The sequence below is a fragment of the Myotis daubentonii genome, chromosome 5 (assembly GCF_963259705.1).
Source record: "Myotis daubentonii chromosome 5, mMyoDau2.1, whole genome shotgun sequence".
Lineage (NCBI taxonomy): Eukaryota > Metazoa > Chordata > Mammalia > Chiroptera > Vespertilionidae > Myotis > Myotis daubentonii.
The window spans coordinates 108,645,437-108,660,437 of record NC_081844.1 but is presented as its reverse complement, the minus strand read 5'-3'; the positions used below and the strand labels follow the sequence as shown (position 1 = coordinate 108,660,437).

General features: G+C 42.9%; 1 protein-coding gene across 11 annotated transcripts in view; it reads right to left on the bottom strand.

The window, feature by feature from the left end:
* The window catches only part of USP42 (ubiquitin specific peptidase 42), a 36,779-nt gene that overhangs the window by 11,807 nt on the left and 9,971 nt on the right, over nt 1-15,001 (bottom strand). For 10 of the 11 annotated variants that reach the window (XR_009453141.1, XM_059699294.1, XM_059699297.1 and 7 more), the window contains 9 exons: nt 8,051-8,161; nt 6,690-6,792; nt 6,494-6,561; nt 5,197-5,267; nt 3,922-4,004; nt 2,970-3,081; nt 2,028-2,168; nt 1,745-1,845; nt 102-255 (listed from right to left, as the gene is read on the bottom strand). Coding sequence is in view for 10 of the 11 variants with exons in the window: in XM_059699294.1 (XP_059555277.1) it covers nt 102-255; nt 1,745-1,845; nt 2,028-2,168; nt 2,970-3,081; nt 3,922-4,004; nt 5,197-5,267; nt 6,494-6,561; nt 6,690-6,792; nt 8,051-8,161 (944 nt within the window). In the remaining variant the exon portion in view is untranslated. The remainder of the gene's footprint in view (nt 1-101; nt 256-1,744; nt 1,846-2,027; nt 2,169-2,969; nt 3,082-3,921; nt 4,005-5,196; nt 5,268-6,493; nt 6,562-6,689; nt 6,793-8,050; nt 8,162-15,001) is intronic. The other variant, XM_059699302.1, reaches the window with a different exon arrangement.

The window sequence follows — 15,001 nt, the reverse complement described above, 5'->3', positions numbered from 1 at the left end:
ATACGAGGCCATGGCAACTACTGCAATGCTAGCCTGAAGGTTTGAATGATACATTTTTAAATTAACATAAAGGTTACATTCTCCCTATGGAACAGAGTTACCTTAATCATGTGAGAAGGAAGCTGTGGTCCGATGAACCCTGACGTGGCCTGTTTGTTATTGACGACACGCTGACTGATTACAGGTCGGGGAGAGGACTGGCCGGGGCTGTGGGCGGAATGAGTAAGTTCACCTCCATTTTTCACATCATGGGACCTAGGGACAGAGAGTGACATTGCTTAGGGTTACACAAGACATCTCCTTAGAAGAGATTCATTTATGACTCTCAGGTAACAGACCAACCTGCTGCAGCGAACAGAGCTGCACACAGGCTTTTAGGTCAAGGTCAATGTCAGGTGCTCAGATTGGGAGACCACCAGGGTAATTGGGCAAATGGTACTTTTTAAAAAATATTTTTATTGATTTCAGAGAGGGAGAGGGAGAGAGATAGAAACATCAATATGAGAATCATTGATCAGCTGCCTCCTGCACGCCTCCTACTGGGTATTGAGCCCTCAACCAGGGCATGTGAATTGAATCGTGACCTCCTGGTTCATAGATCGATGCTCAAGCACTGTGCTGCATCTCACCCCTTAGAGCAGTGGTTCTCAACCTTCCTAATGCCGCGACCCTTTAACACCATTCCTCATGCTGTGGTGACCCCCAACCATAAAATTATTTTCGTTGCTACTTCATAACTGTAATTTTGCTACTGTTATGAATCAATGTAAATATCTGATATGCAGGATGTATTTTCATTGTTACAAATTGAAGATAATTAAAGCATAGTGATTAATCACAAAACAATATGTAATTATATATGTGTTTTCCGATGGTCTTAGTTGACCCCTGTGAAAGGGACCTTCGACCCCCAAAGGGGTCGCGACCCACAGGTCGAGAACCGCTGCCTTAGAGGCACCTGCTATTCAGATTTAAGAGAGTATCTTCTACACCAGCAGTCACCAACCGGTGGTCTGTGAGGTCCGAAAGGTTGGCGACCGCTGCTCTACACTTTAGCCTATACTGGTTTTTCAACAGTATAAAATTTCAAACTGCTTTTTCCGCCATATTTATTGAGCACATTCTCATGTCACTAAAAAAAAAAAAAAAAAAAAAAAAAAGGTTTCATACAAATCACTTTTAACAACCGCATATTTCAACATATGGATTTGCTATAATTTATCTGATCATTCTACGACTGATTGGCTGTTACAAATGAATACCTTGAAGCACACCTCAGTTTCTCCAAGGCCACGCCCTTCCAGCAATGGAATGAGCGAAACAGTCTTCAGCAAGAGCAGGAGAGAAATGAGCAGAGGAGCTGGCGCTGCCCAGGCTGATCCAGGAAGGTGGCTGCCCGCCTGTGCTCAGCAGCTGAGAGGGGACCATACCCAGTGCTCTGAGCTCCTTCCCGAGGCTCCCATAGCCCCCAGGTCACCCAGTGTGACACCAGCAGCAGAAGCCTGCCCTCCTCAGCCATCGCCTTTCCCTTCCTCTGAATGTGTCTGGTTAACCTGCCAAACAGCTGGAAGCTACAGCACACTCAGGGCCCACCCGCAAATGCCCATCCTTACGCTCCCAAGCTTCAAGCCGCAGTTCTAAAAATAACCCAGTAAGGATCCACATTAAGTGAATTTAAATATGTTGATGAGATGAACAGAAATAAAATAGCAGAAAACTTGAGAATCTGTTCTCCTGACAATACCTGATATAAAAGAGAACATACGCTTGTTGACTGAGTACCGATCTGATATCACTGGTAGATACGATGGAGTCATTCATCTGATACCAGAGACCATTGCTAGCCTGCAAGAGCCAATAAAAGAGAGAGTCAATATGATTAGGGAAACAGGGAACACTGAGGCAGAGAAATGTAAGAAAAATGCAATTGCCCATTTTAACTGTAAAAGTCTCACCTTCCCCCCAAGAAGACCAGTGCCCCCTTACAGTGTATTGTGAGTAAAGACATTACCAACCCACACGCTCACCTTTATGTAGCAGAAGTAATGGCCGGCGTGGCAGTTAAAACCCGTGTGTACCAGCACTGCATATAAAACATAAATAATCGGTTCTCCGTTTGGTTGAGACATGTATGGTCGAATATCAAGATATTCCGGATATTTTACATCCTAAACAGAAACGGGAGGAGGAAAAGGAGCATTGTTTCTGGAAGCACGGATCATTCCACGTGTCTGGGTAAGGGGTATGTAGGGGCGGTGTAGGGCAGGATACCTGCAAATCACTATGCTCTATGATATTCTAGCAGAAACCTGATTCATTGAGCCCCATTTCAAAAGACATGATGAACCTGGAACATATTTGAATCTAAGTGTGTTTAATGCAATCCCACTGTATTCTTTATTTTCTTTGAACAATTGAGGATCCATATTAAGTGAATTCCTCAAATTAATCAAAAGAGACAGTTATAGAATGACAATTCTGGGCTTTCATCATCATTTATTTTTATTTTTAATAATTCAGGAATGGATTATTTATTTCTTTTGCATGTCACTGACTTTTTTACTACTTTTAATCTTCAGAAAGTGGACAGGACATGGGGAGATCAATGTATTACCAATCAGAAAACAGCCAACCAAGAAAACCAACTGGGAAGAGTGGCCAGACACAGCAGAATTTCAAAGGACACACTCTCTCTACCTCACTGACTATGGAGTTCAACTCAGATAAGTTACCAATTTTATCATCAGAAAGTCTAACCAGCTATAGGATATAGAACCACACCCACCCTCATAAACACACAAAATACACTACTGGCTCAATGCTTTGACATTTTCCTCCCATTACCAAGTGCTGGAAGAATTTAGAAAATCAGGTAATAAAACTGTTCAGTTAGACTGTTTATAACCCGTAATAGCTAATGACACTGAGCCCTGAAAGGCTCGGCGTAAAGGTTACTAATGTCTACAAACCTTGGCAATTTTCCCGCCAGTAAAATTGGCAAAGCGTTTCAGAGAAAGTGTGAGAACATTGGAGGATCTGTGTATGGTGAATCTCTTCGAAGCTGGAACCATCTTTTTACATCTTGAAATAAACAGAAACAAATAATTAAGATTAAGTATGTTTTTTGTATTTTAGCCTTTCCCTTGTTATTTCTCTAAACATTCTAAATTAAGTTTCCAAAGGGTACTAGATGAGAAAAACAACCCTTTCAACCAACAGTGAAAATACAAAACTTTAAAATACAGAGAAACTGCTTAATTAGCATGACAGGGACAGGAAGCTGGGATAATTCTGAGCTGATAGCCACACAGGTCACTGATATTCTCAAATTAAGTTAATACAAGTTTCTGTCAACTCAAAACGAACTGAAAAACAAACAGATTTCCAGGCTGTATAATGCTGTGAAAACAAAGACCTATCAGATGCAAAAGGAAGAAACCTAATGATTAGAAATGTCCATGGAGTTTAACACAGAGGAACCCCTGTGGCTCAGACAGAGGGAGCCTCATTCCCCCAGAATGAGTATTTGATAAGAACAAGTATCACCTGACTCTAAAATGAAACCCTACTTAAACATACAACGCAAGGCTTTCTGAAAACAGGCACTCTTGACTTCAGGGGGAAACACAGTAAGAAATAATCAAAATTAAGAGGTTTCTAGTAGACACCACCAGCAATCCTGGTGAGAACCACAGAGAAGATCCAAGGAGAAGTGGCTGCCCTCTAGCCCACCCTTTCCAACAGAGCAGCTGACAACACCGCTGCGGGGCTTACCTCTGCTCTCCCTGCACCCCCCCAGCAGTGAGACCCAGGTCTCCTACAGAGGACACGCCTTGGCCCTGGAGGACAGAGAGGCAGTGTCTCCCCAGATGGCATCGGCAGCTAAGGGACCTTTCCCACCCGGGCAGCACCCTGTCGTACTTGCTGCACTTGTATGAGTTCTCGCCGTCCAGCTGCTCGGGCTTCACAAACTGCTCCAGCGCCTTGTTCACACTCTGAGCAGCCTGGGAAGAGAAGGCAGCACACGTTACCTCTCACTGCTGTGAACCAAGAAGTCACTGGTTTGATTCCTGGTCAGGGCACAAGCCCGGTGTGGGCTCATTCCCCAGTAGGGGACGTGCAGAAGGCAGCCGATCCATGTTGTCTCTCTCTCTCCCTCTTCCTTTCTCTCTCAAATCAATTTTTAGAAAAGGAAATGTTCTTTTACTATGGCATTCATTTTTATATGTGGACACATCAAGTTATTTCCCCTCCCATTAAAAATGATCAGATTAAAGTGAATAAAAATATGTGAAGAGGCTGCTGGCTGAAGCATTCTTTAAAATCGTCTAAAGCCCTCACTGGTTTGGCTCAGTGGACAGAGCATCGGCCTGCGGACTCTAGGGTCCCAGGTTTGATTCTGGTCAAGGGCATGTACCTTGGTTGCGGGTACATCCCCAGCAGGGGGTGTGCAAGAGGCAGCTGATCGATGTTTCTCTCTCATTGATGTTTCTAACTCTCTATCCCTCTTCCTTCCTCTCGGCAAAAAAATCAATAAAATATTTTTTTTAAAAAGTCAATAAAATAAAATAGTCTAAAAACGGAAACAAACCAAGTATCTACCAGCTTGGAATCGGGCATGTGAACTGGTCTATCCACTCACTGGACCATCACATAAACACCAAGCAGATTGAAAGGAAAACACAAGTGGGCACAGGTGAGGTGTGACCCCATTTGTAGGAACAGTAAGTAACACTCTGGGACAGTGTGTATCAGTGACAGGAACAGCTCATTCTGCAGGATGGACCATATGTATCTGCAATATTTCTTATTTATCATAAACACATATTACATTCGAAATCAGAAAAAATAAAGATTCAGAACAGCAAAAAAAATGAGACTTTAGATCAGGCAGGAAGCAAAACAATTTCTAAATAATAACCACCATCTACTTTGGCTAATATAGTTATCAGGATCTGATTTTATTAAGATTTAAGTGAAACATCAAAAGGTAATAAAAAAATGAAGTGTTTTAAGATTATGATGCCGACTACAAAGTTCAAATAATCACCTGTACATAAGTCTTAGCATATTAAAATTTTAAATTCATGTTCTCTAACAAGTCAGTCTTAATTGTAAGTGAACTACAAATACATGAAGTTATGTCAAGTCTAACTGGTTTTTAAACTTCACTGTCACAACGATGATCCAGCTTACCTTGATCTCCAGTGTTATATCGAGATAGGGGTCAAAAGTATCTGAAACGCCTTTGCAATTTAAACATTTGACTGAAATAAAAACAAAATGCAAAGATAAGCAGAGTGCAATCATTATGGCATCCCAACTGTTAAGATGACTGAACACAAAAATACTATTACAAATAAAAAATTAAAACAAGGTACAGTTTCTCCTATCAGATTGGGCAAAAAATTTTAATACTACACAGTGTGAATCTAAGTGCCATGAATTTGGCTCACACACACTGTTGGTTGGAATGTAAGCTGGTATAACCTCTTAGAAGGATAATATGGTGGTGTCAGATTACATACCAGCCTTTTATACAGAAATTCTAATGCTAAGAATTTATCCTACATATACACTTTTACATGGACATAAAGGCATGTGCAGAAGGATATTCATGAGCATTGATGATCATTTAAAAATTAGAAGTGCCCTAACCGGTTTGGCTCAGTGGATAGAGCGCCCGCGGACTGAAGGGTCCCACGTTTGATTCCAGTCAAGGGCATGTACCTTGGTTGCGGGCACATCCCCAGTAGGGGGTGTGCAGGAGGCAGCTGATCGATGTTTCTCTCTCATTGATGTTTCTAACTCTCTATTCCTTTCCCTTCCTCTCTGTGAAAGATCAATAAAATATATTTTTTTAAAAAAATAAATAAAAAATATAAATAAAAATTAGAAGTGACCTAAGTACTCCTCGATAGGGGACTAAAATAAATGGAAAACAACGCAACTGTGCAAGGCAATGTTAGACCTATGTGTGCTGAAGTGTAAAAACACTTTTCAGTTAGGAGAAACTGAAAGGGACATACCTAACAGCTCCCAGTCTGCTTACGCACAGGAAGCCACTGGAAGGACACTAGAAGCTAGCGTGGGACTGAGAAGGGGGATGGGAGTCTGGGCTGGATGGAGGACACACTTCCATTCTTAATCCTTTCTACAGTTGGCTTTTTTTAACCATATGCATGGATCATCTTATCAACTTTTTAAAAAATTCTCTTTATTCATTTACTTATTTATTAATTCTCTTCTGAGGATATGTTTTTTATTTACTTAAGAGAGAGGGAAGGGAGAGGGAGAGAGAGTGAAACATCAATGTGAGACAGACACATAGATCGGTTGCCAATCAAGGATTGAATCTGCAATCTAGATATGTGCCGTGACTGGGACTCAAACCTGTGACCTTCCAATGCACTGAACGCCCAGGATGACACTCCAACCAACTGAGCCACACTGGCCAGGGCCACTTTAATAAAAGTTTTAAATGAAAGTTTACCTCTAGATCTCAGGTATCCTCCAAATATCTGACAAACGAGCGTGGTAGCCTGGGTGTGTCTGTCTAATCTGAAAAACAGTCGGACAGTGACGTGAGAAGATTCTACAGAAACTACATATGCTACAGGAGATCTCAAAGCACACACATCTACAGACGAGCAAGAATTCAGACGGATTAAGGAGGCGTCAGAACTTACTTATTGCTGCCATTCAAGCATGCCTTTTGCATAGCATCAACAGTGTACTGAAGGAATTCATGGGCGTCTTCTTGGTTTCCAAAACGGAAGTGCCTGGCTATACCTATGAAGTGCAAGACAAAGCTTTATCACCACCAAGAGGCCCAGGCGGTAACCCCCAAAAGTTGTATCTTATAACAATACTTTAGAAAACACCTGATAATCATTATATGGGGAAACAGCACTAATACCAGCTATTCTGAGAAGAGTTAGACCATTAAAAGTCCACATGGACTGGAGTTTGAAAGCCCAGAGAGGAGGCACAGAGATGCTATCCATGGCTTTAGTGAGTTAATGAAGTTGTACTTGAGTAAATTCAACTTTAGCTATATTGCCTCAAAATTTGTCCACAATGTTATGTTACTACACACATCTTAAATTTGGTGCTAATCTCCCTAAGTCTCAGAGAATCCATGCAGAACACATCAATGTCGAAACCTATCAATTCTATCCTGATAACCATGTGTGTGTGTGGGGGGGGGTGTGTATATGTACATTCATGGATGTAAGCACACACACACACACAGAAATTACATTTTCTTAAAGATTTAGGTTGAAAAGTGTTAATCATGCCTTATATTTATTTATTTATTTATTTATTTATTTATTATTTATTTATTAATTAAACAACAAAAAAATCATCCTCAGCTAAAATTTTGCCAGGATCCAATGATGTTTAAAAAATGTTTACATTGTAAATATTTGTAACTATATGATTATCCACCCCTGTAATTATCTAGCTAGATACCACATTAAGAAAATTTTGTGCAATCTGTATCATTACAATGCAAGAGAAAGATTTAAAAGTCATTTAAAAATTAAATAGAAAAATAAAAGTTATCTACAAATTTGCTAAGGTAGGAGTATAAATCTTTCTTTAAAAGTGTAGTTTATTTTGGCAATTACTGTCACTCTGTATAGTGTAATCATTAACTGAATTAAAACTAATTTAAACCAATTTAAAGAAACATGTAGGACAATATTAGAGTTAGTATTACTCAGCATAAAAATCCAAATATCTAGGGGAAAAACTTATTGTAAAATTACCAATGATGTTATTAACACATTGAGTTAAAATTTTTTTCATCTGTTTACATTAAACTGAATACTATTTTCTTTTTATATTGCTATCTTTTGCTTTAAGGTTTCAAAATCTGTTTATATAGTAAATGTCTGACTAAGAATGTTATTAAAGGCATCTATACATATGATAAAATATGTTTGCCTGTTTTTATAATAAACAGGCTCATCTTTTACCAGGTAGGCCATTAAGACCAATTAGCTAATAAATACTAATATAAACAACTATAGATGATACTTACGCCGCATCTCATTAATGACAAACATTGGTTTAATAACATCCCCAGGATTACTGAGTGCCTGGGTGATATGTGCTTGCATTGTACACATCATACAAAATCCTTCTGCATGACCTGAAAGATAATAGATAATAATCCTCCAAATTAGTAAAATATGACTCTACATACACATCAAGAGATACTACACTCCTGAAATGAAATAATAGTAACAGCTATCATGTGTCATGCACTGAACCATATACTTTTGTTCACTGTCATTTAATTCTCCCAAAATCTAACTGATAAGTATACACTGACTCGATTCTACAAGAGAGGAAACTGAAGTTCAGAGTTAAAAACTTGCCCAATGTCATGCCCTGGCTGGGTGGCTCAGTTGGGTGGAGCGTCGTCCCATACACCAAAAGGTTCCAGGTTCGATTCCCAGTCAGGGCACATACCCAGGTTTCGGGTTCGAGTCCTGGTCAGGGCACGTATGGGAGGAGACCAATCTGTTTCTTTCTCACATTGATGTTTCTCTCTCTCTAAAAATCAATAAAAACATATACTTGGGTAAGGATTAAAAATAATTTTTCCCCATGTCAAAAAGTTATTAAGTGGCAGACACATAACAATCAAATCATACTCTAATGTCAAGGCCTGCGTTTACTCTCTATGCTGGAAAAATGCTATTTTTCACACACTGCCATATGTCTCACACAGGAAAAGAATGTCTCCCATACTGGGGATTGGAAATCTCTCTATAAATATTTGGCTTTTTTGGCCACATACAGTGGTCTCATTGCTGCTGCTGCTTTTTTCTTTCTTTCTACAACTTTTTATTTATTTATTTATTATTTTTTAAATATTTTATTTATTGATTTGCAGAGAGAGAGAGAGAGAGAGAGAGAGAGAGAGAAAGAGAGAGAGAGATACTGATTTGTTGTTCCACTTATTTATGCATTCATTGGTTGATTTTTGTATGTGCCCTGACTGGGGATTGAACCCACAACCTTGGCATATTGGGATGATGCTCTAACCCAGTGGTTGGCAAACTACGGCTCGTGAGCCACATGCGGCTCTTTGGCCCCTTGAGTGTGGCTCTTCCACATAATACCACGTGTGGGCGCGCATGTACAGTGCGACTGAAACTTTGTGGCCCATGCGCAGAAGTCGGTATTTTGTGGAAGAGCCACACTCATGGAGCTAAAGAGCCGTATGTGACTCGCGAGCCGCAGTTTGCCGACCACAGCCCTAACCAACTGAGCTACCTGGCCAGGGCCTTACTTTATTTTTATTGATTTCAGAGAGAAAGGGAGAGGGAGAGAGAGAGATAGAAACATCAATGATGACAGAGAATCATTGATCGGCTGCCTCCTACACGCCACCTACTGGGGATCGAGCCCTTCAGTCGGACGCGCTATCCACTGAGCCAAACCGGCTAGGGCTCTACAACTTTTTAAAGGCTGAAAACCACCCTTCGCTCATGACTATGTGGTGCTACTGGCATCCAGGGGGTGAGGCCACAGTGCTGCCGAGCATCCAGCAAAGCACAGGACAGCCCCTCAACAAGGAACTACCTGGTCCCAAATGCCACCAGTGTTGAGGTTGAGAAACACTTTCTTAAACTAAAGGCTGCTCAGAACCTGCCTAACAAAGCTTTAAAAGTCTCCAAAGGACCCAAACTATTTCCAATTACCATAACTGGGTCCCTGAACAAAGCTGAAAAATATTTTTAGGAATATTTTTCCCTCTAGAAATAATATAATTTTAATAATCTAGCACCCAACAACATAAAATTCTAAAGTAGGAGTACAAGGCATGTAAAGCAGCAGGAATGACCAAGAACAAGAAATAAACATAAACAGACCCAGAAATGACACACAATAGAATCAAAGACCTTTAGAAAGACATTATACACATGTTTATATGTTCAAGGAGGCAGAGAAAAAGCAAAAGCATGTTAAGAACAGATGAGGAAACAGGCCCATTTGTACTTTACAACTGAAAGCAGAATTTCTGAGATGAAAAATACACCAGGTAGGATTAATAACAGATTAGACTGAGCAGTATAAATTATCCATAATGAAACACAGAAAAACAAAAACTCAAAATAACAGAAAACATAAGCATATCATTGAGCAGTGGGACTACATCAAGTTGTCCCTAATATGCATGTAAATAAAATCTTTCAAGAAATGATTGTCACCCGTGGTTTGGCTCAGTGGATAGAGCATCAACCTATGGACTGAAGGGTCCCAGGTTCAATTCCGGTCAAGGGCACATGCCTGGGTTGCGGGCTCAATGCCTAGTGGGGGACACGCAGGAGGCAGCCGATCAATGCTCTCTCATCACTGATGTTTCTATCTCTCTCCTTCTCCCTGCCTCTCTGAAATTATAAAAATATTTTAAAAAAAGAAAAGAAAGAATGATGTCTACAAAGGTACAACACAAGGGAGTTTTTACAGTGACAGAATGGTTTTGTCTCCTGACGAGCTGGTGGTTACAAGAAACTACACCTGTGCTAGAATTCATAGAACTGTATGCCAAAAAATGTTGACTTTATGTTAAATATAAAAATTAAGTGTTTCAATAACTGAAAGTCATACAAATTTGAAACAGTACACCACAAATGTAAGAACCTCAACAAACCCTCAACAGAAAGAAACATGAAACCAACACAAAGAAACACTCAAATTGCTTAAAACAGTGATCAAAAAATTTTATTTTTTACCTTTTTATTTATTGACTAGAGCCTTGATGCACGAAATTCGTGCAAGAGTAGGCCTTCCTTCCCCTGGCTGCCAGCACCGGCCTCCCTCCGGCACCCGGGACCCGGGCTTCCCTCGCAGCCCTGGCTTTGTCCAGAAGGACCATCTGGTCTAATTAGCATATTATGTTTTTATTATTATAGAATTTATAAAGAAAGTGGAAGGGGGAAGGAAACACTGATTTGTTGATCCACTTATTTATGCATTCATTGGTTGATTCTTTTTATTGTTAATCCTCACCTGAGAACATTTTTTCCATTAATTTTTAGAGAAAGTGGGAGGGAGGGAAGGAGGGGGGGGGGTGCGAAAGAGAAAAAGAAACATCCATGTGAGAGAGACACATCAATTCATTGGTTGCCTCCCACACACACACCCCAACCAGGGCTGGGGATCAAACCTGCAACCCAAGTATGTTGCCCTTGACCAGGAATAGAACCTGAGACCCTGCACTGTGCAGGCCAATGCTCTAACCACTAAGGAACACCAGCCAGGTCTATTGCTTGATTCTTTTTTTTTTTTTTTTTTTTTTGCTGCAAAAAGCTTTATTGTTTCATTTGGCACAATGCATGGGAGAGGGCTCCAGGGTGGTTAAAAGAATGGCTAGTAGTTTCGGGAAGAGGCTCAGGTAAAAGCCAGAGACACCAGGGGATGCAGAGGGGCCTCGGAAAGGCCTCTGGGCTCCAAAGGCTCCAAGTTGTACTTGAGGCTGAGCCTTTCCAAGAGACACTTGCCCAGCCCAGCCTGGGGGGCAGCAGCCTGCGGATGTGAGTCAGGTGTCGCCCATCTTCTTGATCAGTTTCACCTCCTCATCCAGGAAGTGGTTCTCCAGAAAGTCACAGAGATGAGGGTCAGGGCCTGCAGCTCCAAAAGGGTGTGGGCCAGGGCAGCTCCCATGGCGTCCTGAGTTTGGCCGCCCGCATTTGGGAAGGTTTCTGCAAGTCCTGGCAGAGAATGCGGCCGCCACGCTTGTTTTGGAACTTTAAGAGATGCTCAGTGCCCCTCGGGCTTCTCCGCCGCCAACTCGCGGAAGAAGTGGCCGCCGCCCTCCGGAGCCACATCTTCCTGGTGGACACAGCAGCCCAGAGAGAGGTGGGTGTGGGAGGCCCCAGATGCAGGCTGGCCAGGCAGCTGACCGCAGCCTCTGACGAATGTGGGAGGTCATGGCTGCTTGGCGATAGGAGTGAAGGTAGGAAAAAACCAGTGTGTTGGCTGGTCCCGGAGGTGGTTCTGGGGTGGTGACTGGATGAGACACAGGAGAGTGGCTGGAGGCTGGGAGAAGGGGTGTCCCTGGGTCTGTTCCGTCCAAACACTGTGGAAGCAAGAGACGGATCCGGGACCTCGGAGGGCACTGCCAGTTGATTCTTGTATGAGTCATGTTTTTAAATCTACTTTCTTTTTTTTTTTTTTTAATATATTTTATTGATTTTTTTTTACAGAGAGGAAGGGAGAGAGATAGAGAGTTAGAAACATCGATGAGAGAGAAACATCGATCAGCTGCCTCCTGCACATCTCCCACTGGGGATGTGCCCGCAACCCAGGTACATGCCCTTGACCGGAATCGAACCTGGAACCCCTCAGTCCGCAGGCCGACGCTCTATCCACTGAGCCAAACCGGTTTCGGCTAAATCTACTTTCTTAATCTGGGCCTTTTGGGCATTTTTAGAATATTTATATTTAAGATGACTAGGAATGTATTAGAAGTTAAGTCTGACAATTTATATTTTACTTTTTGTTTGTTCTTTTTGTTTTTCATTTTTCTTATCCCTGCCTTCCTGTGAGTTACTTGAATGTTTTAAATTACTGTAATGTGATTTATTTATGTTTTTTGAGTGCATCTAGAAATGAAGTATAATTTTCCTTAGTCACAGACCACCTGGCCATCTCTATATAAAATCTTAAGGAATCCGTTTTAAAACACTACTGGGATTAGCCCAGCAGCTGTGGCTCAGTGGTTGGGTGTCGACCTCTGAACCTGGAGCTCACAGTTCCGTTCGAGTCTCGGGTGGGGCACATGCCCAGGTTGTGGCTTGATCCTCAGTGTGAGGCATACAGGAGGCAGCTGATCAGTGATTCTCTACCATCACTGATGTTTCCATCTCTCTCTACCTCTCTCTGAAATCAATAAAAATATATTTGGACCAAAAAAAAAAGAGTGAAAGAGATTTAAAAAAAAACACAAAAATTAAGTGAGTTTAGCAAAACTGCAGTATATAAGATCAATACCCAAATATCGATTCCATTTCTATATTCAGCAGTAATCAGAAACTGAAATTAAAAAACTATTATCATTTATAATAACTTTCAAAAACTAAAATACTTTGGGATAAATCTGATTTAAAATGTGTACATTATATACAACACTGCTAAGAAAAATTGAAGATCACCTAAATAAATGGAGAGGCATGCCTTGTTTGTGGGTCAGAAGACAATATTGTTTAGATGTCAATTTATCCCAAATTGATTTATAGCAAGCATGTCAAACACATGTGGCCCACAACAAATATTTTTGCAGCCCAGCCAATATAACGGTGTGTAAGAAACATGTTAATAAAAACTTCGTCACAATGTTTACAATATCCTGTTACACGTAATTATTAGTAACGAACTACAACGTTAGCCAATGAATGACACTGTAATTGTGTTGCACTCGTTTCCTTTATGTGCCTTACGCGCAGGCGCACCATTTCTCTCCACTAATACCGGCAGTGAATATTTTAGCAGCCAACTGCCACGTCATTAGTCTTGTACTGACTTGTTTGCTGTGCGCAACAGGAAATATTTTGCTCTCAGAGAACAAGAAAAATAGGTTTATTTGTGTTACGCTTATTAATCTGTGCAGTTATTCAGTGTCTGGTAAGTTAATGTTCAAGAAAAAAATATTAATTTTTATTAAAATGTTCTATTATTTTATATTAACAACTAGGGGCCCAGTGCACGAAATTCGTGCACTGGGTGTGTGTGTGTGTGTGTGTGTGTGTGTGTGTGTGTGTGTATGGGGGAGTGTCCCTCAGCCCAGCCTGCCCCCTCTCACATACTGGGAGCCCTCAGGCGTTGACCTCCATCACCCTCCAATCCCAGGATCAGCCCCTTGCCCAGGCCTGACGCCTCTGACAGAGGCGTCAGGCCTGGGCAGGGGACCCTCATTTCCCCCCATCACTGGTTCTGCCCCCAGCCCAGGCCTGATGCCTCTGGCCCAGGCATCAGGCCTGGGCAGGGGACCCCCAGACCCCTCCGATTGCTGGCTCTGCCCCTTGCCCAGGCCTGATGCCTCGGCCAGAGGCGTAGACCCCCATCACCCTCCCATCGCCTGATCGGCCCCTTGCCAGGCCTGACGCCTCCGCCAGCGGTGTCAGGCTTGGACAGGGGACCCCCATCTCCCCCTGATCACTGGCTCTGGCCCCCGCCCAGGCCTGAGGCCTCTGGCCCAGGAATCATGCCGGGCAGGGGACCCCCATCTCCCTCTGGTCGCTTGCTCCACCCCCCGCCCAAGCCTGATGCCTCTGACCCAGGCTTCAGGCCTGGGCAAGGGGACCATCATATCCCCCCAATCCCCGGCTCCGCCCCCCACCCAGGCCTGATGCCTCAGCCAGAGGAGTTGACCCTTATCACCCTCCGATCACCAATCACCGGATCGGCCCCTTGACCAGGCCTGAGGCCTCCGGCAGAGGTGTCAGGCCTGGGCAGGGGACCCCCAGCTCCCCGTGGTTGCAGGCTCCACCCCTGCCCAGGCCTAACGCCTCTGGCTGAGGCGTCCGGCTCGGGCAGCGGGGACCCGCAGCTGCAGCGGCCCCACGATCGTGGGCTCCGCTTTAGGCCCAGGCAAGGGACCCCTAGCTCCCGGGACTGCCAGCTTCGACCGTGTCCAGCTCCCATCGCTGGCTCCACCCCTACTTCCTGCTATCACTGGCCAGGGCGGCAAAGGCGCCTGATTCTCCGATCATGGCTTTGCCCGAGGGCCGCCTTTGCCCTGCCCCCCAGCTCTTAGCTCCCCCCTGGGTTTCCGATCACTGTCAGTGGCAGGGGGCTTCTTCCTGCTTTCCCTTTCGCCTCCCTGCATTGTGCCTACATATGCAAATTAACCGCCATCTTGTTGGCAGTTAACTGCCAATCTTAGTTGGCAGTTAATTTGCATATAGCCCTGATTAGCCAATGAAAAGGGTATCGTCGTACGCCAATTACCATTTTTCTCTTTTATTAGATAGGATTA